The sequence below is a fragment of the Sylvia atricapilla genome, chromosome 7 (assembly GCF_009819655.1).
Source record: "Sylvia atricapilla isolate bSylAtr1 chromosome 7, bSylAtr1.pri, whole genome shotgun sequence".
Taxonomy (NCBI): Eukaryota; Metazoa; Chordata; class Aves; order Passeriformes; family Sylviidae; genus Sylvia; species Sylvia atricapilla.
Window position 1 is genome coordinate 15,834,548 of NC_089146.1, and position 26,536 is coordinate 15,861,083.

General features: G+C 38.3%; 1 protein-coding gene across 1 annotated transcript in view; it reads left to right on the forward strand.

Moving 5' to 3' along the window:
* PDE11A (phosphodiesterase 11A) overlaps positions 1-26,536 on the forward strand; it is a 108,016-nt gene that overhangs the window by 4,460 nt on the left and 77,020 nt on the right. The window contains exon 2 of the mRNA XM_066323308.1: positions 8,441-8,599. Within this exon, the coding sequence (XP_066179405.1) occupies positions 8,441-8,599 (159 nt within the window). The remainder of the gene's footprint in view (positions 1-8,440; positions 8,600-26,536) is intronic.

The following is a 26,536-nucleotide window of genomic DNA, read 5'->3' on the forward strand; positions in this document are numbered from 1 at the left end:
CAGTATTTAAATAAAAACATTTTAAATTACATGTTTGGTTATTGTTATACCTTTTGCTGTGCAAAAAATTAGGAAACAATTTAATAGCATCCCAAATCCTTCTAACTAGTGGAAAGAATATTACCCTCTAGAATAGTAAGCATATATCAGAAAGTGGTGAAAAATGTGTTCTGCCATTTCCCAGTGTCAGCTGAATAAAGTTTCTGCACATCTTATGTTAAATTTGGAATTTAAAAAGTAGCTTTAAAAGACAAAAATGGCTTACCAGATGGATGTTTTAATAAAGCATGTAGCAAAGAGGAGAAATATTAAATGGAGTCATGCTAAGACATGGGTTTTGTAAGTTAGAGAAAGTGCCATAAAATATGACTGGTTATTTTTCAATATAGCTCAAGTCCTCAAAAAGAAAATGTAGCCACATTATTGCGACTGAAATCAAGGAAAGTAGAAAACAAATGGAGCTCTTTTTGTGCGGGACTCTCCTGTTATCTCTTTCAAGCTTAGGCCAAGTGTAACACAGTTAATGCACACACAACCCTTCACAGCAGATTTTCAACATCCTTGGATACCTAGGTACAGGCATGGGTGGTGTCTTTTTCAAGCCCTCCTGGTGAGCTCTGGGCATTCAGTGTCTCCTTCTGTGCCAGGACAGCATCACAGAGTTACTGCTCAGGGATGCAAACTTTTGAGCCCAGGAGGGCCCGTGTGGGGCTGGCTGTGAGTGCAGAAGGTCAAGAGGAGGCATGAGCCACTTTTACTTCCACCGGGTAGCTGTTTGTCATCAGCAGTATTAACAGCAGGGTCTCTCTCAGTTTCAAAGCGTGGTTAAAGCACTAAAACCCCAGGGCCTGGGAGGTTCAGCTCTGCAAATGGGAATCACTTAGTTCTACTCAGTAGCATTGGACAGTGGCGCCAACAGCTCTATGAATTTCAGTGTTGACTTTTAACAAGGACAGAGGTGGCTCTTAAGAGAGCAAAGAGCATAAGACCTGGCAAGCAGAATACACAGTGATCTTTAAAATTTCCATGTAATACAGAAAAAAGATTAAAGAAAGATTTTCTTTGCTGTACATTAAATATGACTAGGAAGCACCATGGGGAATGCAGAAAATAACTTCCACAGTAAAAACTAAGATGCTCTGATCTGCTTTGCAGAAAAGGACACTCCAACCCATCATGCAAAATTTAGGAAATCTTGAAATTCAAAGTACATGTCCATAAATTGGTGAAGGGGTGTTGTAATTATCCTTATATCTGCATCCCACTGGCTGTGAACATGCCCTTCGTCCTTCATGTCACAGTGGTGCTGGCCTGGGAGAGAGAGATCTTTCTACAGGAGGCAGGTCCTGGGAAGGAAAGGCAGACAACCCTCAGGACAGTGGCTGAGGATGTCTCTTCGCTCCTGTCACCTCCCTCACTCCATAAGTTTTCTTCTCCGGGAGCAGTTTCTGACTGACACAACAACATGTAAGACCTTCCCAGGTGATGCCACCATGGCTGTCTGGAGATATCCACCAGGGGCAGGACACCAGGTTGTGACACCAGGGACACGTAGAGGGACACTTGCCCAAAGCAAAGGCTCAGTTTCATGTCCCCCTGCTGCTGCTGTGGATCCCCAGGACAGACAGGGCTGTGCAGTGCAGTGTATGCTGCTGGCAGGCCTCAGGTATGGTGAGGAGTCACACCTTCCCTCCACACCTGTGTGAGCAGCTGAGGTTGCCTCCCCCACTAGTGGCCTGTCCTCCAGGGTTGCTCAGTCGTTACTCTGTGGATCCTCACCCCCTGCTTGCTGCCCCAGGTGTGCTCACCATGGATCTGATGCCAAGATACTTGGGATGAGCAGTGGGTGGGCCAGAAGTGGCTGTGCTCAGGGTGCCCAGGTGGAGCGTCTTTGCCTCAAGTTCCTGCGCTTGTCCCCAGCTCTCCCTCCTGCAGCAGGTCCCTGGGCTGCTGGCCCTGCAGAGCTTTGGCAGGAAAAACTTTTTGGAGAGCTGGGAAGGTTTTCCTTTTGGTAAGCTGATAGACATTAACTGGTTTATTGCTCAGCCAATCCATCTGAAGAGTACAGATGTTTTCAGTTTCTTTGGCCTCTCTAGAATATCTTTGTGGAACAGATATGAAACTGGTGACATTCTGTGGCCTATAGTTCCTCATGAGAAAGTAGTATATGTATTTGACGAGAGCAGGTCAGTGACAACGATAAAAAACTGCAGGATTTGGCCCTTCATATTTTAGTTGAAGCCCTGTTGCAAGCACAAGACTGAGTCAAGCTGTAGTTTTGTGTTGTAAATGATTTTGGTGTTCTGCTTGATTGGCTTTCAATTTTTCAAAACAAATAGTTGTTTCATTTTAGTTATTTACAGTTGTGTGCTGTATGCATAGCTTTTCTATAGAATAACAAATTTAAGAAGTATACATGCATCATTATGCAAGTTAATTTGTTTTGCTTTTCTAAAATAACTACTGGCAAACTATGAAAAATAAATGAAAGTAATGGCTCAGCAGTTTTATGTTAACGGGGTAACAGTAACTCTACACAGTCTGAGCTTCATGTCTCTAGAGTGCACACTTCAAAATGAATGCTGCTTTGTCAATAACAAAAGCTACTGCTTTGTCACAGTAAGACTGCTGCTGTAACACTTGAAATTGTGTTGCCCACCTGAGTAATCTCCAGCAGGTGCTAGATTTAAACCCATACATACATTTCCCTTGAAACACCCAGGAGCCTTGTTGGTTTCCTTGCTCATAGAAGTATTAGCTTTCTAAAGTCACCTGTGTGTATATGTCTTGTATAAAGAATCATGAATATTTAGGAGGTCAGCACTAAGCCCTGTCTCAAAGAAACATTGGAACAAGATGGGAACATGGGCATGGTTATAGTTGGTGCCCAGTGGGGCATCAGTCAGGGCTGGTACAGGAGGGGAGAGAGAACCACTGTGATGGAGTAACCAGAGGTCATCTCTAAATATTGAAAATTAGAGGAAAAATATTTTTATTTGTAAACAATTTATTTAATGGTGATACAATCAGACTAGAAGTGCACAGAATCTGCTATACATAAGGCCACAACTTGACTCACTGTTGCACTGTTGGTGATCTCTCTGGAGCTTGTTTTGAAGGAAGAAAACAAAATCCTTATGGGATGGATCTAGATAATGTCCTACAGAGGAGTATTTTCTAACCCCTACTGCTGATCATTTCAGTCTATGAAGTAAGAGCTGTAATTATACTTATTAGCTAGGTACTCATGTTTGCAGACTTGCTAGTGCTTATAAACTCTTTTCTTCCTGTTTAAGATGATTATATGATTTTTTTCACAATAATTTTTAGCAAGTCATAATTAGACAAACATGCATTGTTACTAATGTCCATTGTCAAACTAATAACTGAAACAGTGCTCAGAAAAGGGGTATAAGTCATATGAAACACTCCCACCCATCAAACTAAACAAAGCCCCAAGACTTCTGACATATGTGGGGGAAAAACCCCACCAAAATGTTTTAGTATTGCATTGTTGCATATCAACACCTTTTCTGTTTCTTCAAAGTAAGCTACTTTATAAATTTAGACTATATATGGTCTTAGTTTTAAATCTGGAACTTAAAAATTTTTGAGGATCAATTTTCTCTCCTTTTATAAGAAATGTTTTGGGAGTAAAGAAATAAGAGTTGGCTGAGCTGTTTTATGTGTCCTATCTGTCGTAGTAATTTTTTTCTTACAAGAAATATTGCTGTCACTATATAAATAGTCACAATATAACTGGACTGTGCTTATTTACTTGGGAGAATTAGGTTTGCAGTGCTGCTGCCTGGTACTAGTTTGTTCTCCTGCTGCGTTTGTCTCTGGGGATTTACAGATTTTGGGGGGGATGACAGGAATAGCTGCAGCTATTCAATCCTTACATGGAAGTTTCTTCAGAGATTGCTCTATAACTTGTGTTTTGTGTGTGAGTTTCTTGTCTACAAGGTTTCCCCATATCTCCTTTAGTGGTTTATTGCTTGGGTTTTCTTTCCTGTTTATGCACAATGTAATTTGCACCATATGTGATTTTCAGAAAAGTGTATCCAGAACAGACTGTATGCCCTAATTTTTTTATTTGTATTTAGTTTTTTTAAATGTTGTGCTTTGAATCTAGAGGACTTGCTGTCTTTTAGATTGCTCTTTTAGCTTTCTTGCTCTTTTTTCTTCCTATTAAAGCTAATGTATTATACTTATAAGAAGTGTGATTAGGAATGTGAATCAAGTTATGAAATCTTTCAACTTCAATTTCTTCATTTTTGTAAAGGTTCTGGGAGGATTGCTTTCTATGAATTCACTCAAACTTGTCTATCCCATGCAGTTTGGTACTAAAGTAATAAAATAAAAAAATTAACGAGGCTGTTATAATACTTGCATTAGTTATTTTTAAGGCAGCTTAATCAGTAACTTAAATACAATCCAGGAAATTTTGAGGCAATTTTTTTTTCAATAGAGCCCTTTTTAAGGAAAAAAAAAAAAAAACAACACCAAAGCAACAACAAAAAACAGTGCTGTAAATGGTAAAATATTATAGGCCAGGCCTGTTAATTGAACATTTTTCTGTAGTGTTGTCTTCTGTGTCATGAAAAAATTTGAAAGCTGTTTTCAAATCATGAACTCAAAAATGGCTTTCTCTGTTAGCTGTCAGCTTTGGCTGAGGCATTTGGTGCATTTCACTAGATTCAACACCTTCCTTAGATACTAAAGAAAGAGGAAGTGGTTTTGTCATGAAGACTTAATTCCTGGAAATGTTGTCAAGCAGATTTCATCCTCCATTACAATATTTGATTTGTAGCTAACTTGGGTTAGGGTTATACTTTTTTCTTTTGTTCTAAATCATGGTAACAATCCTCACATAAAATGAGCTTATAATAAGGTTATAAAAAAAATGGTTTTAAAGTTCCATGAGTTATCCTATGTTGAAGAAGCTGGAAAAACACAGTGAAACTTGTATGTTTGCCAACAGTGTATGAAATACAAAGTTTAACTGAAAATCAACACCAAAAGGCAGTTGGTGAAACTGCTCAGAAGCCAAAACTTTAGTTGAAATTTGAGATTCTGATAATATATGATTCTAGAACCCTAATGGAGAAAAAAAAAAAAAAACAAAACCCAACCCTTTCTGTATCTTTATCTGGTCTTCTGCAGAATAAAATAATGAAGATACTTGTCTGTTCTCATTCACTGGCAATCTTCAAATATGTCCGAAAACCTGGGACTACATTATTCTTGTGCAGGCAGCTGGATTACCAGCACTTGGATTGATGGATCAAACTTGCTCTCTTCTATGTCTTCATTCCCTTTTCACAGGGTAACATTTGCAGTCAATAAATATCCTTAAGACTAGGATGAGTTTGTCCTACAGAGTAACTTTTCCTTGATGGCAGAAGTGAAATTCCAGTTAGACGTGCCTCAGTCTTCACATTTTTTAATATCTCGTGTAGAAAACTCACTATATAGAACCACAGCAGTGTTTAGTAATGCTTTAAACAGTCAGTGGAAGACTTTAATTTAGGAGTTCTTGCATGAAAATACTGTAAGTACACTTACAATTATGGTGAAGTCTCTCTCTTAAAAGCTTTTATCTAGTCTGCCCCTGATTCCGGAATATATGTCTTAATAGTAAAAACTTCAAAGCAAGTGCTGCATTGCTGTCATAGACACTGAGACTCCTCCTTACTACCCAGGAGCCTGGAGCAATTGAGGAGGACCCTGTTGTGTTGCAGGCTGTTCCAACATGTGGGACAATACAGTTTAAATCTCAAAATGTTTGCAATCTGACAGAGCTTCTCTCTGATTTACCAGCTTTGTTATCAGCTGCTAAACAGGCCCCCTTGCTCAAGGTTACTACCCTGTGAGGAGAGGGAGGTATAAATTTTGTCTGTTCTTGGCCATCACAGTTCACACCTGGGCATGAAAGTTTTTATTTAAACTCAGTAAAACCTCTCTTAGATCCTGCCATGTATGTCCTATTATGAAAATAACTGATGAAAGAAGAGAGTGGGGGGTAGGATCTTTGGAATATAATGCAGGTCATCCAGTCAATGTTTTCTGTGCATATTGGATGGTTCAACAGTATCAATGTTGCCAGGAGCAGCATTTTATTTTGTTCACTTACATATCTCTCCTCATCACTTTCTCAAATGTTACACAAATGAAATTCTGGCGTGCTTTTCCACAAAAGATTAGGGGTAGGTTCACATCACATCTTGATGATTCTCAGCTTTTACCAAGTTATTGATTTTTTTTCTGAATAATGTCTCATTTTTCCAATTAAATGCATTAACTTTCTTAGACGAATGCACCTTTAGTTTCGGCTCCAAGATGTTGTACCCTTCTGCAAAAGGTCATCCAGTTCTCTACCATCAGTGGATATAATCTGATATCTTTCTTCCTCCTAGTGTAGAGGTTCCAGGGAGAAATACAAACAGGAAACTTCCATGATCTGCCTGACAAGAGAAGCAATGCAGCAGGAGTGAGCTGTACATTAAAGGAAACACCAACACTTTTCAGACTGCTAATCCACCTCGTGTCTCTGCAGCTCCAGAGCATCCATTAAGGAGCAGTGGCTCCACAGCTGATCATTACATCTATTGCTAGCACTGGCAGCTGTACTCTGTGTGTCTCATTCAGAGAGGTTCACCAGCCCTGTCCTGTGTGCCACCACACCCTGCTGATCAAATAGCACTTCTTGTGTTAATATTGAGACCTGTTGAAAAGGCATATGCCACGTGTATGGAATGTATTCTGATGAGAAAATCTCAACTCACTTTTGATGTGACCAACAGCTGTTTTTTCAGTTAAGCTGCCCCTTGAAGGTTTACTGTTTAAGGCCCACTAGGTGTCAATCAACAACAGTATTGCTACTCAAGGCACACTGTTGTTTCATTGTTCTCCCCATGTACTCTGCTTTGCTTGATACAAAATTAGTAGAGCAGGGACTGTCTCTTCAGTGGCACAAAATATCTTATCAATATATCAGGAACAGCAACCAATTCCAAATAATCATTCAGACATTACCAGGAAGTACTGGAAAAAATATTTAATTTATCCATTAGTGAAGCCTACTGTATGATAATTGTACTGCATTTTCCTTTCTTCTGTTGCAGAAGAACCATATCTTTCTAGGCAGGATTCTCTTGGTGCAGGACAGTTTGGCTTCTTTTGAAGCTGATATGAAAGTGTTTAGAAGCATATGGAAGGATCACAACATCAGGCAGATCTTTGTCCTTGATGCTGTTATTAAAAAGCATCCATCACAGGAGTTCTGGTTCTCCCAAGAAGTTCTTGGATACATTTGGTATTAATTCCTTCTGGTTGAGATGTTGGAAAATGTGCAATAAGTAATAAAGTAGCCAAATGTATATGTTAATCTTTATAGTGGGTAAAAATAGAGCGTTTCTAAATCATGTCACAAAGTGACTAGAAGAGACTATTTTTATAGCATCTGGAGTTTACAACAGGGAAATAGAAATAGATATAAAATTGTCAAGAAAAAATATTGTCAGCTTTTAGTATCAGTAAAAAATTAATGATTTTTTCATCGCAATCAAATTAAGGACTGTGTGGATTGTTTTCATGACTTGCGACAAATATGGGCATTATTTCGCTGCCAATATTGTTTAAACTTTTGAAAACAAAAAGTTATGCCTAATTTTGTACAACAGCTTAGTTCCCTCATGCTGGGGAGGGACTGGCTTGAACTATTGCCTCCAGCACAATCCTAACTTCACCCTGGAGGAACAGAGCTGCTGCCAGTAAAAGGTAGTAATTTCCTTTCTGGCTGATAGAAGAGCTGTTGAAGACTATGCTCCACCAAGATGAAAAGAAGTGATGTCAGCCTCCTTTGAGTTACTTTATGATCTGCTGTTTGGGCTTTACTGTTCCAGAGAATGGATTGCTGTACAGTGCCTTTTTTGAACAGGGACATTTCCGTACTTAGTTTTCCAGAAAGAGCTGAGGTTTTGACTGCATTTCTTTGAGAATGTGTTTGTACTGTGTTGGAATACCAGTCCACATAACCATTCTTACTTGAACAGACAGAAATGGGCCAAAAAGAGTCTCCATTTACTTGAGGGAAATATGGTGAGTGTCCACAGAATTTGGGTGTCAAATGGCAGCAGGGCCTAGCAGAAGTGTGTATGTATGGTCACACTACTAATGACAGATATCAGTCTTTGCTGACATTCTTCTAATTGAGGTATAAATGTGGGACTTCAGTGAATGTGGTTATGTAATGGTAAATCTTGTACTGATCCCCTGAGAAAAGTGAAGAAAAACAGCTAATAAAGAATGGGCTGAGAAGCAACAGCCTAATGCTACTGAAAAATACCATATTAGACATGGAGAAAAGTACTTTGCTGTCTGAAGCAAGCTTAGATAAATTAAATGTAAGTTAATGTTTCCTTATTTTCTTTTGAAGGATCGACGCTTCAATGATGAGATTGACAAACTGACTGGGTACAAGACAAAGTCACTCTTGTGCATGCCCATAAGAAACAGTGATGGAGAGATTATCGGTGTTGCCCAAGCAATAAACAAGACTCCAGGAGGTGCCCCTTTTTCTGATGATGATGAAAAGGTAATGTTACCTTTAATTTTGCATGCTTTCTAAATTTTTTTCTCTGATTCAGCAGACTTGCCTAAAGACTTAATCTAAATTAGTAAGTAACACATCATTTGTGTTTATGATGTTTGTCTGGAAGTGCATAAAAAAGTGTATGTTTTTGTTGTTTTCAATAGAAAATGTAATAGAAATAAGAAAGAAAAAAGAAAATCTTCTCTGTAAGTGTCTGAGCATTTCTGGCTGAAACTTCAACTTAATCTTATGCAGACTTTTTTTATGTAGTAGACCTTCGTAGGAAGACTTTTTTAATTTTTAACAACTTCACCTGTAAGAATTAGTTTGGGGGAAAATTATCACAGAGAGACTCACAAGCTTGCTAACCCTAAAACTCAAGATCTTCCTGTAGTACTTCCATGGGTTAAATGCCTGTAGCATATGCAAAACAAAGCTTATTTTAGAGGAAATTATGCATATACAAATCTGTTATTCTAAAATATTTGAGACTCACAAATACTTAAAGACAAAAGGACAAAGAGGATGGGATGGAACACCAGGTATGTGTATCCAGGTGGAATTTGGAGAGTAAAGTGAACTCAAAAGGCAGGAAGGTAGAAGTATCTGCAAGAAAGGAACCTGAATTAAAGACGGGGGAAATAGGAAATTCTGCTGTTGAAGGCACATGTATTCAGCTGACCTTGGAGGGAAAATGTGCACGAAGCCAAAACATGACTGGGGAAGAGAATGGTAGAGGGCAGCAAATGGGGAAGGAACAGAACTGCAGCCCTGTTAGCCCAGGAGAGAGCAATGGAGTCTGCTTTAAGCATATAATAGGGAACTACTCTTCTGTGCATTTGAAATAGCATTGAACCGCATTTTTGTGGGAGTGTAGTTAGAGGCAGACTTTTCCTCCAAAAAGTTCTTTATATTGATTCAAACGCAATTAATGTTTTACACCCCCTTTTTAAATAAAAATAATTAACGCCTGATTTTTATTTCTGTAAGGTGTTTGTATAACTGATTTGGCATAGTGATTAAGACTGAATTAATTAACTTAAAATATAATTCTCAATTTTCAGATGGTGCTTTATATGAAGTTATTCAATACTTCTTAAATTCCTTCTTTAGAAGCTATCTAAACTTGTGTAACCATAGGTTGCTTATTAGTTACTTCTGATTCTTGAGAATCCTGGATGTTGAATATTGATTTATTAACAATGTTTGCCTCAATGGGTTACTAAATGCAAATTAAACCTTCCCTGAATAGGTTTCAGCATTTCTTTTTATTAGTACTGTCCTTGTAAAGGGAATTTTGTTTAAAATGCAGCTCATAACATGGATCCTACATTTGATTATCATGCATTCAACTAGCAAAACAACTGTGTACATTGAACTGTGAGTTACATAAATATTCTAATATATGAATATTTGATGCTGATGCTGTGGCATTTGCTTCCATTCAGTGAGTACCAAATATTATCTAAAAATCAGCAAATACCCCATACTTTGTCATCTTTTAGTAATTTGTATCCCTGTTATAGTTATAATCCAGTATGTTAGAACTCTTCAAGAATATATTGAATGGGTTCTGACCTGTAGATTTTATGAAAAAGTAAATGAGAACATAACCATCATTTTGCCCTGTAATAGATCTTGGATTTAATGAGGCCTGGCAGTCCATGTGCTGTTATTTCAAAACTCATGCTTTTAAGATTTTTCCCTCAGATGGTAACCTAGAAAGCATGATTTACCTCTGGGAAGCAAGAGAGCACATACTTTCAGAAGAACTGTCTTGCAAGATTAGCAAACAGGTGTTTTTTTAACCATAATATCAACACAGATATCTGTGAGGTGAAAACTGAGAAACCCTCTTCAGGATAAGAAGAGAAAACTTTGGTGGCTTGTACAGAAAAGCAAAAGACTTTTATGCAGCTTTATGTTGATGTTGCAGTTTCTGACAATCAGCAGCTTCAGAATGGTTAGAAAATGAAAATGGAAATTAGCAGTCTTTTTCTTACCCCTGAAACCCTCTCAGAGAAATGTCAGTATCATTTGACTCTGGCTCTTGTTTGCAAGTGTCGTTCCTCTCTTGATATTGTGCGGAGCAATTAAAAATAATCTGTTGGAGTTTTTTTATAAAACAACAAGACTATATTGTATAATGAAATGTCTCTTGGCGGCACTGCTGTCTTGAGTCAATAGGAAACAAAGACTTATGTTTTCAATTAGAATTAAGTAGATGCTAGCATAATTTTTATGTACTCTAAGTTGTTCTCAGGAAGTTAATAGCAAATAAAATATTTAAGGTTTGAGGAATTTTTAATGTTTTCAAGCTGTAACCAAGTTTATATTTTGCAGTATCTAAAATGCAGTATTATATTGCAAAGTCCTTCTGGTTTTGTTATTCATGGCAAATTCTCAGGGTTTTCTTTTACATGCCTGACCACAGTGTTAAAAGCACAGCACTAAAAACAAACAGAAGTGAATTTTCCACATTTAATATTGTTTCCCACTGCCAAATTTCTTTTCTTCTTTTGGTGTTAGGGATGTTTCAGCCAATTAATTGTTAAAGTGCAGAATTAGATGACAGCCACAGGCATGAGAGAAAGATGTTCTGTGTCACAATGCATTTTGTCACTCCAACATTAATGGCTCAGTTGAACAGATTGATTTTGGAGACTTTCAGTTTGATACAAACAATATTAGAATACCTTATTACCCATAATAGCCATCACTATTACACTATGTTGTGTAATTGCTAACTTTTTGGAAAAATAACAGGTGATACACTTTTACATGTATTTTGCAAATGAAGAGACCAGTTCATTTGCACAGACAAACAGGAGAAAGATAAAAGCCCCGAGCCCTTGGAAGGAACTATTCACCCGACATCCATTCCCTGTGCTGTGCGGAAGATTCACTTAAGTGTATGTGCTGTTTGCTGGTGAGTCATACTTGTTCCAGGGCTGGTGAGAAAAGCCTAACAAGAGTTTGACAGTCTGTGGTTTAGATTATTGTCTGCCCTTTAGAGTCTTCTGAAATTCAGTGCCAAAACAAATCTAGTCCTCCATCAGAGGGGCTTAACAAACAGCCACAGAAGCTCCATGGTCATCTAAATTGGCATCCTGGTTCTCTCTGCCTCTGACATCCTCCTCCTCTGAAAGAAGTGAATTGACTGCAGGGAAAGTATCCAGGGCTGCCATCTCAAATTAAACCCTGCTGGTTTTGCTGAAAACCAATAGTTTGAATGCAGTGAGACCTGGGAAGGGGAAGTAAAAACTGGATTTGGTTGTCTGTACTCTATGGATAGTTTTATTAAGTATATGTCTGTGGATTCCAGGATTTATCTGATGTGTATTTGGTTTGTGGAGGTTTGAAGATAAGTGTTCTCATGCTCCAACATCTTATTTCTTACATTACTAATAGCAGCCTTGTGATTCCGAATTTTCAATTTATTGTGCTCTTCTTGGTCCATATTTGTTATAGCTTAAATATATCCTACATCAGGTCTACCATAGTGATGAATGATTTCCAGGGATTTTGCTATACCTGCTAATTCATTTTCTGTGAGTTTTTTCCATGATGAGCTTAGAGTCACGCTGGCAGATAGCAATTTCAAAGTCAGTAAGGACCGTTCCTTTATCGAAGGGAAGTAATCAACTGTAAATAAAACTACCAGGAAAGGAAGTGATGCAGAACAGGCAAGCATCTCTAGCTGCTGTGAAAATGATAACTCCAGCTCTGTGAATGTGTGGAATTTACCAAGAAAAAAAAAGTAATCTGAAAAGAATTGATCAATCTACTACAAAGGAACATGAGAAACAAATTAAATAAAGATTTTTTTTGTGTGTGTGTTCCATATATTGCAGTATGGGACAACCTCTTGCTAATACCTGCCTTGGTTCTCTGGCATGGCAGTGAACCAAAAGCTATTATTTAAAGATGGCATAATCCTCAAAGGTATCATGTGGCCCATATGTCACTTACCTCCCAGTGCAAGAGACAAATTTGCTGAAAGAAGACTGAAAATAAGGAAGACATTTGAAGGATGAAGGTGCTGAAGCACCACAGCTATCTGGGAAAACTCTAATGGTCTATTAGGCACACTTCTCAAAAAGTACTTGCTACACAAATCTAAATTAAAATAAATCACAGTAACTGAAATGTCTTGCTGGGGGAGTTTAAAGCAATTTGCCACTAGGATATTTGCTTTATCAAGGCAGCTTAATATCGTTGGTTTGCAACCAACAGCACAAAATTACTGCCATGACAGACATTTGCATGGACTTCTTTTAGTCTTGTATATATTTAGCCATGCTTTCAAGTTAAGCTGAAAGTCTAGATTTCTTTTTAATCACAGAACTCGAAATGTATACAAAACTTAACAAAAACTTCCCTAATATCAGTACCTCTGTTTTGAGACTGGTGGTTACTATTTGAATTGGACATCTTTATCTCTGAGGTATGGAAACCTGCCTAAGATGTGTTGCAGGGATATTTCAGTGAACTATATATTTTTCAAATATAAATGTGTCTTTTCCTAGACTCGTGGGCTGCTTTGTTGCTGTGTATTTGCAGTACATATTACACTAAATTCCTGATGCTTGCTTGATGCCTCTAAATGTTATCATAAAACAAGTAAACAAATGGTCAGATTTGGTGTCAGGAAGGGTTGCCTCAATAGAACAGCTCAAGATAAATTGTCATGGGGGTTTTTTGTGGGGACTGGAGTTTTGTTCTTGCCTTCCTTACTCTCCCTATTATTCAAGACATCTGGATTCTTCCTGCAATTGCCAGCAGGAATCTGAACTTGTTGGTTCTTTCCATATTGCCTGTGCTTGTATCTTCTTAATTAGTATGAAGTGACTTGAATAAATAAGAGCTCTTATCTGTAAACCTTGACTGTCATTTGGCTAATATTTTTAGTATTTGACTCAGCACTCGCTAAACTAGATTAAAGAATCTCTGCTGACTTAATAGGCTTTTAAAAATCAAACTCCTGTTCCTTTCCAACATAGGAACATTTAATTAATGAAGACCCCCCCAAGTTTATTTATGAAGCTTAAATTCATCCATGTCAGATCACTGAAAAGAGATTGGTTAAGGAGCAGGTTTAGCTCCTGTTGCTTCCACTGAGCAGAACCTGAGGAGACAGGTTCACAGTCAACAGTGCTGCTTTCCTTCATGCTTTTTTTAGTCATATTATCAAATATTACTTTTACTAATTATATCCTTGTTCGAAGAAAATCCAGAAGAGTGATTAAGATAACTCATATACTCAGAGATATGCATTATGAAGCATTCAATATCACCTTCAGTCTAAATCTTGCTAAGAGAAACATTGGGTATTCCTGCAGAATCTGAAGCACAGAAATAGCCCTGGAGCTTGTGTTCTGTTTTCTCCTCTCGTTAGTATTCACAAGGCATTGCAGCAGGAGGAAGGAGCCCAGATCCCTACTGGTGAAACACAAGAACAACTTCTCAGGAAGACTGGTAATACAACAAATGCCATGATCATGGAAGCCTTTGTGCAGCCATGCTACATTATTCAATCAGAAGCAGAATAAATTTTTCAACAGGAAGCTTAAAAGCTAGGAGTTCTGCAGTTCTGATGGTAACTCTCAGACACCTTAGTAACTAGAAAGGGTGATGTTAATGTTACATTTTTTTATTAATAGATTTTTCATTTAAAAGCTTGGAATACCAAAACAACAATAATACAAAGGCTTGGGAGGATTAGAATTTTGTTTGATACATATGTCATCAGAAAGAAATCCTGCAGGTCTTGAAAGCTATGGTGTGTACTTCTGTTACAGTGTAACTCTTAGGTACTGTCTATATAAGGATTTGATTAGAAAAGCTAGTTTTCATTGTTGGTTGGTTGGTTTGTTTTTTGTTGTCTTTTTTTTTTTTTTTTTTTTTTTTTTTTTTTTTTTTTTTTTTTTCTGGAGAAAACCCTATTCTCCCATTACCTAAGGAATAAAGTTTTTACTTTCAGCTGTCTTTCTTTTCTTGGCAAAACTCCCTTAAACCAAGTAAATTATTTTGATCAGTTGGCTTATTAGAAAAATCTTATTTGCTTGAAGTGATACCTGCACTGGGGCCCTGTTACAGAAGCATGTAAGAGGAAACCTTTGTGGTCAACAGCTGGTGAAGCCTTTATTTCTGACAGTTATTGGAGATGTGCCCTGTGGGCTGGATGGGAGGACTTGGCCCCTAGTGAAGTGTTTTCTGAACTTCTGTCAGTCTATTCCATTCTCCCTAGCTGTTCTTCATAATAACTTCAAGGCTTGATATACTTTTAGAAAATAGCATTTTGCATCTCCTGTGAATTGCCTATCTTTCCTGAAGCAGAATGAAATGTTCATACAGCAGTTCCTGCCATCAAAAGTATTTCCCCCTGGAACAGTGATGCAGAACCTATCTGTAGCTATAGGTTACATGATGATATATTGAAAACATCTTAGCAAATAATTTTGCTAAAAATTAAGTCAACCTCTGACCTTCAGCAAGTTAATACAGGCTTAATAAGAAATTGTAATTAAAACAGTATTGTTGTTGTAGCACTGATTCACAGTATCCCCTTGAGCGAATCACTTTACAGTGATCTCTCTTCTGAAACATAATTACAAAAATAGAATTAGATGGTTCCATATGTGCTATCAGATTTTCAATTTTAAGTATTCTTACTCTAGAATAAGGAAATAATTTTCCTCCTTTTTGACTCAGTCTGAGCTTTTGAAGCCTTGTTGACTGCTTTCTTTGCATATAGCATCCCTTATTTGGATAGATGTGGTTAAAAAACACCAAAACAATCTAAAAAAATCAATTTCAGCAGCTTGTTCATTAATCCCAGCTTTGCATATAGTATTCCACCTCTCTGTCCCAGCTTTACCTATAGTGTTTCTCACTCCCAAGAAAATTGTGCCAGCCTGCTGACTTTGATTTGTTTGCAAAAGTGTAGCAGCTTTTTAACTGGCAAACTCCTGATTGAACATAAGAAGGAATTCAGCCCTCCTCCATGCAGCCCTCCTTTGCAATTGTCCACCTGAGAAATTCCTGTCTGCATCCCAGCAGCTGGAGTATGCAAGCAGCAATATGGCTGTAATGCCTGTTAGGGGATACAGCAATGTGTTTCCCCTATATCTGGAAAATGGTTGTTTAAATCTGTGGTCACAAATGAATAAAACTCTTGTCCTCGTCTTTCATGGGACCTTTCTCTGTCAGCAGCTGAAAGCAAATGCCTGGAATGAGGCAAGCACAGGATGGTATTTCTCTCATATAGCCCACCAGTGTACTGTTATTTGCAGTTCAGGGCCAAACATGTTATCTGTGTATTTAATACCACTCCAGGGATTTTCTGCTTAGGAATTCAGGCAATTCTTGAAGCAAGAAAAGCTTTTAGCTTTCACAATATCCTGCAAATTGTATGAAGAACTGCCATGTGACTCTAATTAATTTAATCTTATTTCTTCTTTTTTTGCTTTTAGTGAACAGACTGAAAAGTCATTCCCTATTTATTTTCATCCCAGTTGTTTTGCCCCAAAAATCTTCACCAGTTCCCACCTGCTGAAGCAGTTCTTTTCTGTAGTCATCTGTTTGCTTTGGCAGGAGGGGTGCCTGCTCCCCAAAAGCCCAGGTCAGTGTCCCTTCACTGCTCTGACCGTTGGTACTTTTCATGTCTCGAGAATTAGAAGACATTTGAACCAATCTTTTGTACACTTGAGCCTAAAAAACAACTGCAATTTTCTTAGTGTTTTAGAGCTACCTTTTAGTATGCCCAGAACTGTTTTTGAAAGCCCAACCACATCTTCATTGCTTCTGTTGTCATCTTGCTGTCACTGCATTACCATGAAAAAAAATTTTGTTTGTCCCTTAACTAGCTAGTTCATTTTGCTGATTGTTAATTTTCTCAAAAACTGTGTCTGTTCAAATGAAAGATTCCAGAGTGCTCTGAATCACTGAGGATGCTGTGTTTTTAATTCAAAAAACCCCAACCCACAGCAAAGCATAAAACACATGGGTTACCACTAAAGTTAGTCAAAAAGATTAAGAGTTACTGGGCAGCTAGATTACATGTTCTAGACTAGACCTCACTAAAATTATGAAAGCTGAAGTAGTTTAACCATTAATGATAATAATTTGGATCTCTTGCATAGCTGGCAAGCACTAAAATAGGGTTAAAACAATATTATGATGATTTTTATGCTTGAAATCCTGGAACTGCAAGAGAATTAAGCCACATTTTTCATAATAGTGAATGGTGGCCAGAAGTTTCACACAGGAAATTATGCAGCGCACTGCAGGTAACCCTTAACAAGCTTATTGAACTGTATTTAGAAAAATGTTTCCTGTGAACAGCATAGTGAGAGAGGCAGGGCACAAGGAAGAATGCTTCATTTAACAGCCCTTTGTGAAAGCTCTGAGTAGGACCCTTGATAGTTAATTTGGTCTTTGGGGAACCTTATTATTTAGAATAATCATCCACATATATTTTTTAGTGAAAAAACCCCAATATTTATACTGGCAGGTATTAAGGCAAAAGTCTTTGCACTAAACTTGACACGGATTTAACCTTAGTATTAATTTGCTGTCAACTTGCTATCCATGTGGTAGAATGGTAAAAAGAAAACCTTGGTTTTTTCTCTTTTCTGTTTTTTTGGGTGGGGTTTGTGTTGGGTTTTGGGGTTTTTTGGTAAGAAAAAGCTCCTGCTGTATAAAAAGAGACTAGCATTTTGTGAAGCTGGTGTCATGGTTACAAAGCAAATTCATTGATAATAGCTCTCTAGTGTTGTGGCATGGTTTTAGTGCCAAGTAGTGATGGGCTTGTGGACATCCAAGAGCTGAGGATGTCCTAGCTGCCATGTGGTGAGTGTCAGTGGGATATCTGATTGGACAGCAAGGCCAGGTGTTGTGGTCTGAGCTGGAGCAGCCCTGCAGACTTGTCCCACTGAGCAGAGCAGCTGTGAATATGGTACTACTCCCTACCAAGGAGGAAGCTTGCCAAGACCTTACCATAAACACAACATGAATTTTCTGTCACTGCAAGTAGAAAATATAGATTGTGGGGCCTGTCTACTTGCTTCTGTGCTTGAATTACAAAGGTTGGTAATCTGCTCTAGCCTAGGGTTTGAGGGCAACTTCAACTCAAAAAGTCATGAGCTTTTAATCCTGAATGACCAGAAATTTTGGTTCTCAGTGGTGGCAAAGTTTGTTGCTACCCTACTTGACATGCACAGCAGCTGAAATGTCACCTCTGTAATACAGCTGTTTCAAGGGTAAACTCTGATCCCTGGTCTCTTAAACAATATCAAATAATTCTGAACTTCAAGAAGTTGGTAAAATTAGATCAGTGAAGATGTGGATGACTTACAAAAGCTGAAGTCTGCCTGCAGAAGTGTTAAACCAGCAGATTGAAAAGAAGCTTCTCACTAACAAATCAGAGCAACTGCATTAAACCTACGTTTTGGAAAAAACATATAATGTAGAGACTGTAGTTTGCCCTATAAGTGGAGAAGTTACCTCTGCTTTTGTGTGATTTCATGAACATCTGGCCACTGGGTGATGAACTCAGTAGTTGCTGCTAGACCAAGCAGTTCATATAGAAATGGAAAGCATTTTATTTTTCTGAAGTGAGTTCTAGGAAATCACCATACATATGAAGAAGAGGCCATTCCAGTGGGATGTGAAAAACCACCATAAAAGCCTATGGGAATGAGCTTGAGCCTTTTTATGTGTTCAGCTATCAGTTTGAAGTTGTTGCATTAATGCCTACTTTTGGAAGAATAAAGAAGTGGGGACTGTCGGTTCGTTGAGGTTTTTTCCCCTCAACCTATGACAGCTTTTAGCATACTTTAAAAATTAAATTTAATATTTAAAAATGAAATTCCATTATCAGAGTTGGAATGGTGAGAAACTTATTTTATAAGCCTCTGTTTATAAGGATGATTCAGTAAAATATATATGAAAATGAGTTCCACTGAGTAACCACTCGGTGATCATGTTCCTCACTGAGGTCATACTTCAGTAGTATGTCCTGAATATTAAGACAAAATACTTCAATTATTGTTTCATCAGGTACTTAGACTTTCTTTTAATGAAAACTGAACTAGAGATGAATAATCAGAATTGATTCTAATTTGATTTTATTATAATATGCATGGCCTTCTGTTTTGCATCTGCTGTCAGTTTTCTGGATTTTATTAGAATAGATATGTCAAGTCAGATACTAAGATCTATTTTTGCTTATATAAAAAGATTAAATGTTAGATGCTTGTAGTAGTATGTGATGTTGGAGTGGGAAGTATCTAACTGTTAAAACAGTATCTCATGAATATTTTTAAACAGAACCTGCTTTTCTGGCATAGTTGCTGTACTTCTGATGGGAAGTTACAGTGAGAATTTATATAAATATAATTTTGAACACTTGAATATAACTGTGAATCATGAAAGTGAATATCAGGAATAATAACCAGAACATTGTGTATCTGGATGTATCTTTTACAATGGCAGAGTTACAACAGACTTACTAACCGAACTGTGTTCGTTTTTTTCCCTTAATGGAATAATTTTGCATTTCCTTTTCTCTCAGTATTTTAATTTAGTGGGTTGATTCTGCTTTTCTTGGAGGATAAGGTCTCTGCAGTAGGTGCTGCAAGTATCTGCTGCCACGCCTAATGGCATGGTTATAATTCTCCTGTTAGTATGGCAGTGGGACTACTGAATTGATACTCAAATCTGTGGTCCTTTGATTGTACTTCTGCAGTAACCAGAGCTGCATGCTGATACTTTATCACTTTCATTTGTCACAGAAAAAACCACCCAAAGGGGAATAGGCTGATTGTTAAATAACATTTAGAAGCACACGTAGGGATACAGAAACTGTAACCACTTTAAGACAGGTTTTTGCAACAGGGAGAGAGAGGAGGAAGGAAGCAGGAGAGGACAGGGCTGAGGGAGTGAAAAGCTGTGGCAGACCCATGCTGGGGACACAGCGACAAGTGGTGGAAAGCATCCTCGCTCCTGTGCTTGAGGCTCGCACTCGTGCGCTACCAGGAAAGGGTCTCACCCCCTCTAGCGGCTTGCATCCCTCTTTGGTGATGATAACCCCACAAACCTAAGCGAGCACATAGAGCTAGAGGAGGGGTTCCTAAAGATGAGGGGTGACTCTCCTAGAGCTTCCTGTTTCCACTATTTTTTGTCCGCTTCTAGAACGGCAGCGTGTTTCTTAAGTGTCAATTAAGCATAAATGAAGTTAGCCATCCTTCCGGTGCCTCTGCGCTTTGGGGCAGACACTCCTCGGCACGAGTGCACCCAGCGCTAGGCAGGGCAGGCTGCAGGTGTTGGCAGCTCTCCAGTCAAACCCGCCCTTTGCCGTCCGGGGCGCGCTGGGAGCGCTCGGCGCTGTCTGTCCCCGCGGCGACACAAGCCGCCCGTTCACAGTGCCATCAAGTGGATGCCGGGCACTACGGCGCCAGCCGGCTCCTCGAGCTTCTTAGCGCTTCTCATTACCTCAAAATCCTACTGAACCTCGCTTCACTTACTTGCACTTCTGATTCTAACACCTGCCTAGGAGAGGCTTCTCATATCTGCCTTAAATTCTGAACAATGTTTGCTATTTCTTTGTCCTGGCTTTGTTGTGCAGCCTCAGACTTTATTTGCCTCAAACTTTTCAGGATTCTTCTGAGGCTGACAGAATGAAGAGACTCTAAATGGACTTCAGGTATCATTGCTCAAAAACAGTCTTATGGCTACCTGATCCAAGAAATGGCTTGCACTCAATGGCTGTCTCCCTGTTCATCCATGAAGTTATCCAGCATCTGCATAGATTGGTGCTTCAGTCTAGCAGTATCATCAATCATTAAAAATTGAACAACATTTCCTTTTGTTAGATGCTGAAAGTGACTGAACATTTTCTGACAGAATTTTTTTCACCCTATAGCTTTATCACATTTTAGATGTTTAAGGTTGAATGGGGTTTTCTTCCTCAAGAAGAAACTCCTTGAAGTTTGCCTTTTTTCTCTTAGTGTATTCAAAATAATTTTTTTCTAAAACTGTTTTTGAAAATATTTTCTTTGACAAGCTATTGCACATTAAAGTTCTGGAAAGGAATTCTTGACACTTGGCTGTGAGCTGGGATATACACAGCTTGGGTACTATGAAAAGCCCAACACAGTTTATGTGGTTTAGAAAAGTATTTTTTTCTTTTAATTGCGTCTTCAGAACTTTGTCATTCTGCTTGCTAGTTTATGGCTCATTCTACATCTCTTGTTTTTCTTCTCCTAATTCAACAGCTGCATCACCATTTTTGCAACAAGCAGTGTTGCCTTCCTTCAGCACATTCCCTTTTATCCTGTTGCCATGCATTTGCTAGCATCCCTCTTTTTCCTCACGCCTTGCACAGATGGAAGTATTTGTGATCTATTAAGAGTCTTAATAGATTTGCTATTTGATAGAACTCATGTGTCACTTCTCATTCAAACACTGAAGAAGTGTTTGGGGGTGGCAAAAAATCTTTTGGTTTTATAACAATTTCTGCATGTTCAAAAGGCTACACAGTAAAGAAATTCTTCCTCATATTCACATGGAACTTCCTGTGAATCAGTTTTCTGCCCACTGCATTTTGTCCTGTTGCTGGCACCATTCAGCTCCCTCTCCCTTTTCTTGTAAGAGAGGTGCTCCAGTCTCCTAATCACTGAACCTCTCCACTGGACCTGCTCCAGGATTTCCATGACTCTCTTGTACTGAGGTGCTCAAAACTGGACACAGTAATAGAGTGTTCTTTCATGGCACTCAATGGAATAGAAAGTGCATTAATAATGTCCATGTTATCATTTCAAATGTTGGGCTAAGCCTTAAAGTCAGTAGGCTTCCTAATCACCGGGCTCTTCATGTGTTGATAACCATGTGAAGCAATTAGTCTCCTTTATGGAATATAAGGCTCAAGACAGCAGATGTCCCCAAACTGATATGTACTTATCACAGCTCAAAACAGAGAAACTTTTGTGGTATATGCTTGGATAAGAGGAGCAGAAATAAGAGGTTTGTGGGCATATGCAAGGGAGAAGTAGCAGAGCCCTAAGGTATGTTTTTGTCTGAAGGCTAATTCAGAGGGTTAGCACTTAATGAATTCATTATATAAAATATACTCACTTAATACACTCATTATATAAAATAGCATTGCTTCAAATCCACTTCTTTAGTCTAGTTCTACTTTTAATGACACTGACTTGCAGTTGCAATTGTGCTAAATGGTCCTGAAAAGAGTGTGTAAATGGGTCTAACTCAGTGTGTAAAATTCAGTATTTCTATCAAAATATAAATATTAAATCTGTGCCTGTTAGATTGTCTCATGATCAGAAATATCTCCTCAATGAAACAAATTCAGTCTCAACTTACATATTTGAAGTTTCCCCATGCATTTCTACAAATTGCAGAAGTTTTTTGTGGTAGCCATTCATGACCTGACTTTTGCCTTCAGAAATCCAAAGAGTATAAAATGACTGGTTGCTGCCTTTGACATTCTTTTTGCACTTATGGGAACATGAAAAGTACCAGTTTGCTACTAATTTTGTTTCCCAGCTGCTAGCATCTGAACATAGTACAACTTTATCTTCAGAGGCATCTCAGCCAAAGGAGACCTAAGCGCAGTGTCACTGCTACTCATAGTTCAAAAAAAGGGCAGTATTGATGTGCTTTCTCAGCTGCAGGACAAGGAGAAGGTCTGGCACCTCCAAAGTTGAAGTCTGCAACCCGCACTGGTAACTAACAAAGAAAACAGGCAATGCCTGTCCAGTGCCTTGGCTGTCTCTCAGTACAGAGAAACTGTGGGAGAAAGGAAAGAGCTTCTTGGGAACAGGAGAAAATTCACTGTTACAGACGGGTTTATTTATCAAGAACTTAAACTTTCATAGTATATAGGAGCAGGGGAAAAATCTGGTTTTCAATGAAGATTTCTTAGGAATTGAAAACATTTTGTAGTTTTGTGATGATTTCATGGTACTTTGAAACCTTCTACTGATGTTCATTCAGAAGCAATGGCTTGCAGTAACCCTCCAGGTCACTGGCAGAGCTGAGAAAGAAACCGCAATGCTCTCTTTATGTGTCCTGGCTACTGGACCTAATCTTCTCTTCCATTTAAAAGAGAGAAAACAATTGTATGCTGATTATATTTGGAGTGAGATGGTGACACTGAAGGCACCAAAACAGCAGCTATCATGAGGAAAGGTGAATTGTTGAATTTGGTTAAAGGAAATGAAGAATTTAGTGTAACTGTTGAGTAGGCAGCTGTTTGGAGACAAGTGAAGTAACTCTACCCAGGTGTTTAAGAACAGTCCCCTAGAGCAGTGAGGAATTGTGACCTGCCAGGCCAGTCTGGGGAGAGGGTAGAAAGGCACTCCAAGCTTTTAGGCTGTATTTGTTTGCAGTTCCTGTTGCAGGCCAGCAGGAATATGCCCTGTAGTGCCTGTGGGGCCATGTGTGCTGTTCTGCACAGGTTGCACTGCTCAGCCACCAGTGAGATCCTGTGACACAGCTCGTGGTGCAGAGATTGCCCTCCAGCCACATGCATGAAAGCAGATAAAATCAGAAATACTCCTCTGTTCTGGAGCCTCCTTTCCCCTATCAGTATGGATTTGGTTTTTGGCTTCCCGTGAATCTGCACAGGGGTAGAAATGGATAGATGGGGAAGAAAGGAGCAGCAATGCCAATTCCAGAAAAGGCTAGTTGTTAGACCAGCAGCTGTGAGAAACAGGAGATTGAAAAAGTGTGTGTAGGATTGTTTTTTGTTGAGGGGGGAGGGTTCCCAGTGGTTTGGGGCTTGTTTCCTGGGATTTTTTGTTAAGTTGGTTTTGTTCTTGTTTGTGCTTCCCAGCATATGAAATCAGATTTACAGTTAAAATTAAAAGTAATCTGTTCTCAGAATCAATAAAGTCTTTGCAGCAAGCGCTTTATTTATAAAATGCCTTAGGCAGTTTGTATGAGGATATAGAGCTCTCTGATTCTTTAGATTTGATGGTACCGCACCATCTATTGGTCTGTTTCAGTGAAATAAATTTATGCTTTGAGTTCAGCTCCTAAAAACACCATAAAATTCACTGTGACACAGGTATTGGTAAAACTTTTGTCATGAAAAAGTAGTAAGAACAAATCCCATTTACAAGACTGTGTAATATTTCAGGACAATTGACAGGCGGGCCTGCAGAATTCACCCATTCTTTCTTGGCCTGTTCTAGCTCCATGAATAAAGAAAATACTTTCCTTATGCAAGTAGTGAATTTTTTGCTATTAAAAAAAAACCCTGATGAATTGAAGACTTTTTTTTATTTTGAGAAATATTAGATAATTTAGTTTCTTCATAAGCAGAGATGATGTTGAAAGCAATAATTTTGAGAGAGAATAAACAAAAAAAGAAGACAAAAGATGAAAAAAGGAGTGAGTGTAAGAATTGCAAGAAGACTGAATGTATATCAAAAGATACTTTAAACTGAGAATGATACTTTCTTTAGCACATAGGAAATACTGGGCATGGGAAAATATTTAAACTCATGGAAAAGAAATAAAAACAGAAGGAGAGCAAATATGGACACATGTGCAGTGAACTGAATTTGAATTTTTTTGTTATATTTCTACTCAGCTGTAAGAAGCAGGTATGACCCAGGGCACCTCCCTGATCAGACAGCCTTGTCTTGGTGAGCATTCATTGCTTGATTAATGTCAACTTGTGCAGTCCAAAATTATGGAGACAAAAAAAGAGCAAACCTACTCAAAGCCTAATCAAATCAAAGAACACTGTTCTATTCTTGAACTTTTTAGTAAAATATCTGTGAGGGGAGCATAACCTGTATGATGTAAAGGAAATGGTTTCCTATTATTTCTGTAGCTTAAAGACAAGATATACTTACTCAGTTTGTGAAGTATTTTAACCTCTGGTACTACAGAATCAAGCTAAATTAACTCTGATACTACTTAAAGGCTAATTAACTATGATACTACTTAACTGGAAGCAAAGCCTTATTTTCCTGAGTGCTCTGTAAAAGTTTAAAATAATTTGGCCCTGTATTGAACTGCTAATAACACAGGCAGAAGCAAACCCTTAAGATCTGTAAATTTGCACCAAGGAAGACAGCAGCATATTGATTTCTGAACAGAACTCAGCTACCTGAAATCAAACACTCTCCAGTGTGCCGTTCAACAGCTATATTAATATTAATACCTTATGGTTTTTCTTTGGAGGCACACAGTGTACACAAGTATTTGCAGAAGAACCTTGTGTTGCTGAAGCAAAAAGCATGTCTGTAAGTAACAGGAACAGGCTTGCTTATATACCTGATTTTCTGTATAAAGACCTTGTTGGGGTTTTTGTTTGGTTGGTTGGTTGGTTGGTTTGTGTTTTTTGGGGTTTTTTTGTTTTGTTGGGTTGATTTGGGTTTTTTTTTTTTTCATTTAAACAGAGCTTTTTTTAGATACACAATCACTTCAGTCCAAGATTTGAAACACTGTATGATTTTCAGAATTAAGGGGCAGGATGCTGTGCATACCAGGCATGAGATTAACGTCTTTGAAAATTCATACTGCAGCAGATGACTGTTTTATCTCTCTGAGGATGTAACCCACTGTATGTTTCATAATGCTCTTCTCACTGAGAGGTCATTGAGGCAGTTGTCCTGAACTGTTCTTCTGTGATCTCCACCAGGTTACCCCAAAGAAAGCAAGGAAGACAAATGGCCTCATCTGAAACTGTAGTAAAAACACTTCATGGCCATTTGCAGAAGAAGGAGAAAAATATGAAATTGGTATACCAAATGCTGATGCTTCCACAATCAGGGCTAGTAAAAGCCTGAGCACTGGTGAACAGTGTCAGAAGGCAGAGACTATAATGTGAAAATTTAAATACTTTTCTGGACCAGTGAGTGGGTCACTGCAGAGAAGACCATAATCACAAGCTTGTGGCAACTGTATTTTTGCTTGAATATAATGATTTTTTTTTTCTTTTTTAATGTCTGCAACATGCAAGTCTCCAAGTATAAAAAAACTGTTACAGGAAATAATTCCAGTAGCTGCTGTGAGAGAAGATAGGATGGGTTTTTTTCTGTGTGTGGAACCTAAGAAGCCTGTCCTTATCTTGCAGCCATGTGAAAGGTAGTATGTTACCACACCAAATCCATAGAAGTCTGCAGGATAAAACTGCAATGTGGGTTTTATCAGCGAGAAGCTGCATCCAGTTTTCGTGGCTCCTCAAAGGCAAGCAAACTCAATGTCCCCAAATTGTCTGTGCTTCACAGACAAGCACTTTAGGTAAATAATGATTGGTATAGTTACACCACCAGAATTTGGCAGTGCTGTTCCAGTTTATAAATAACTTTGTCTAGAAATCAGATAGCAGCATGTGCAGGTGTGAGTCATTAGTGCAGGAGACACAATGATGTGTGGAAAAAGCATGGCACACATCCAAACCAGCCCACGCACTTTCATCAGCCCCTTGAAGTCTGCAGCACAGAAAATAAATTTTCAAGTCAGGATGCTGAAGCCCACCCAGACTTAAAGGTGCAGTAATATGGAATCCAGTACTTCTCTCAGTACTTTGTTGATCAGTCATGCTCAAAAGGCAGTTTTGTAAGTCACTAATTTAGTGAGTTAATTATCACAATTTCAATTAGCATACACAAATGTGTGTCAAAGCTGTTTTCTGTAAATCATTGTTCTAGAACACATATTTGTATGTTCTAAAGAATTAAGGAAATATCCAAATTATTATGATTTTCTTTTTAAAATTTCATGAGTTAAAACTGGAAACGGTTAATGATATTGACCTCCTTGGTTGCAGAGTTAATGGAGAGTGTAATGAAGAAATCAACAAGTACCAAAATAGCTCTTAGGATAAGGTGCTGGTTTTGGAGAGAATTCAAAGGAAAGAAAAAAGGAGCTTTTAGTTCAAGAATATGCCTGGTTTAGTTT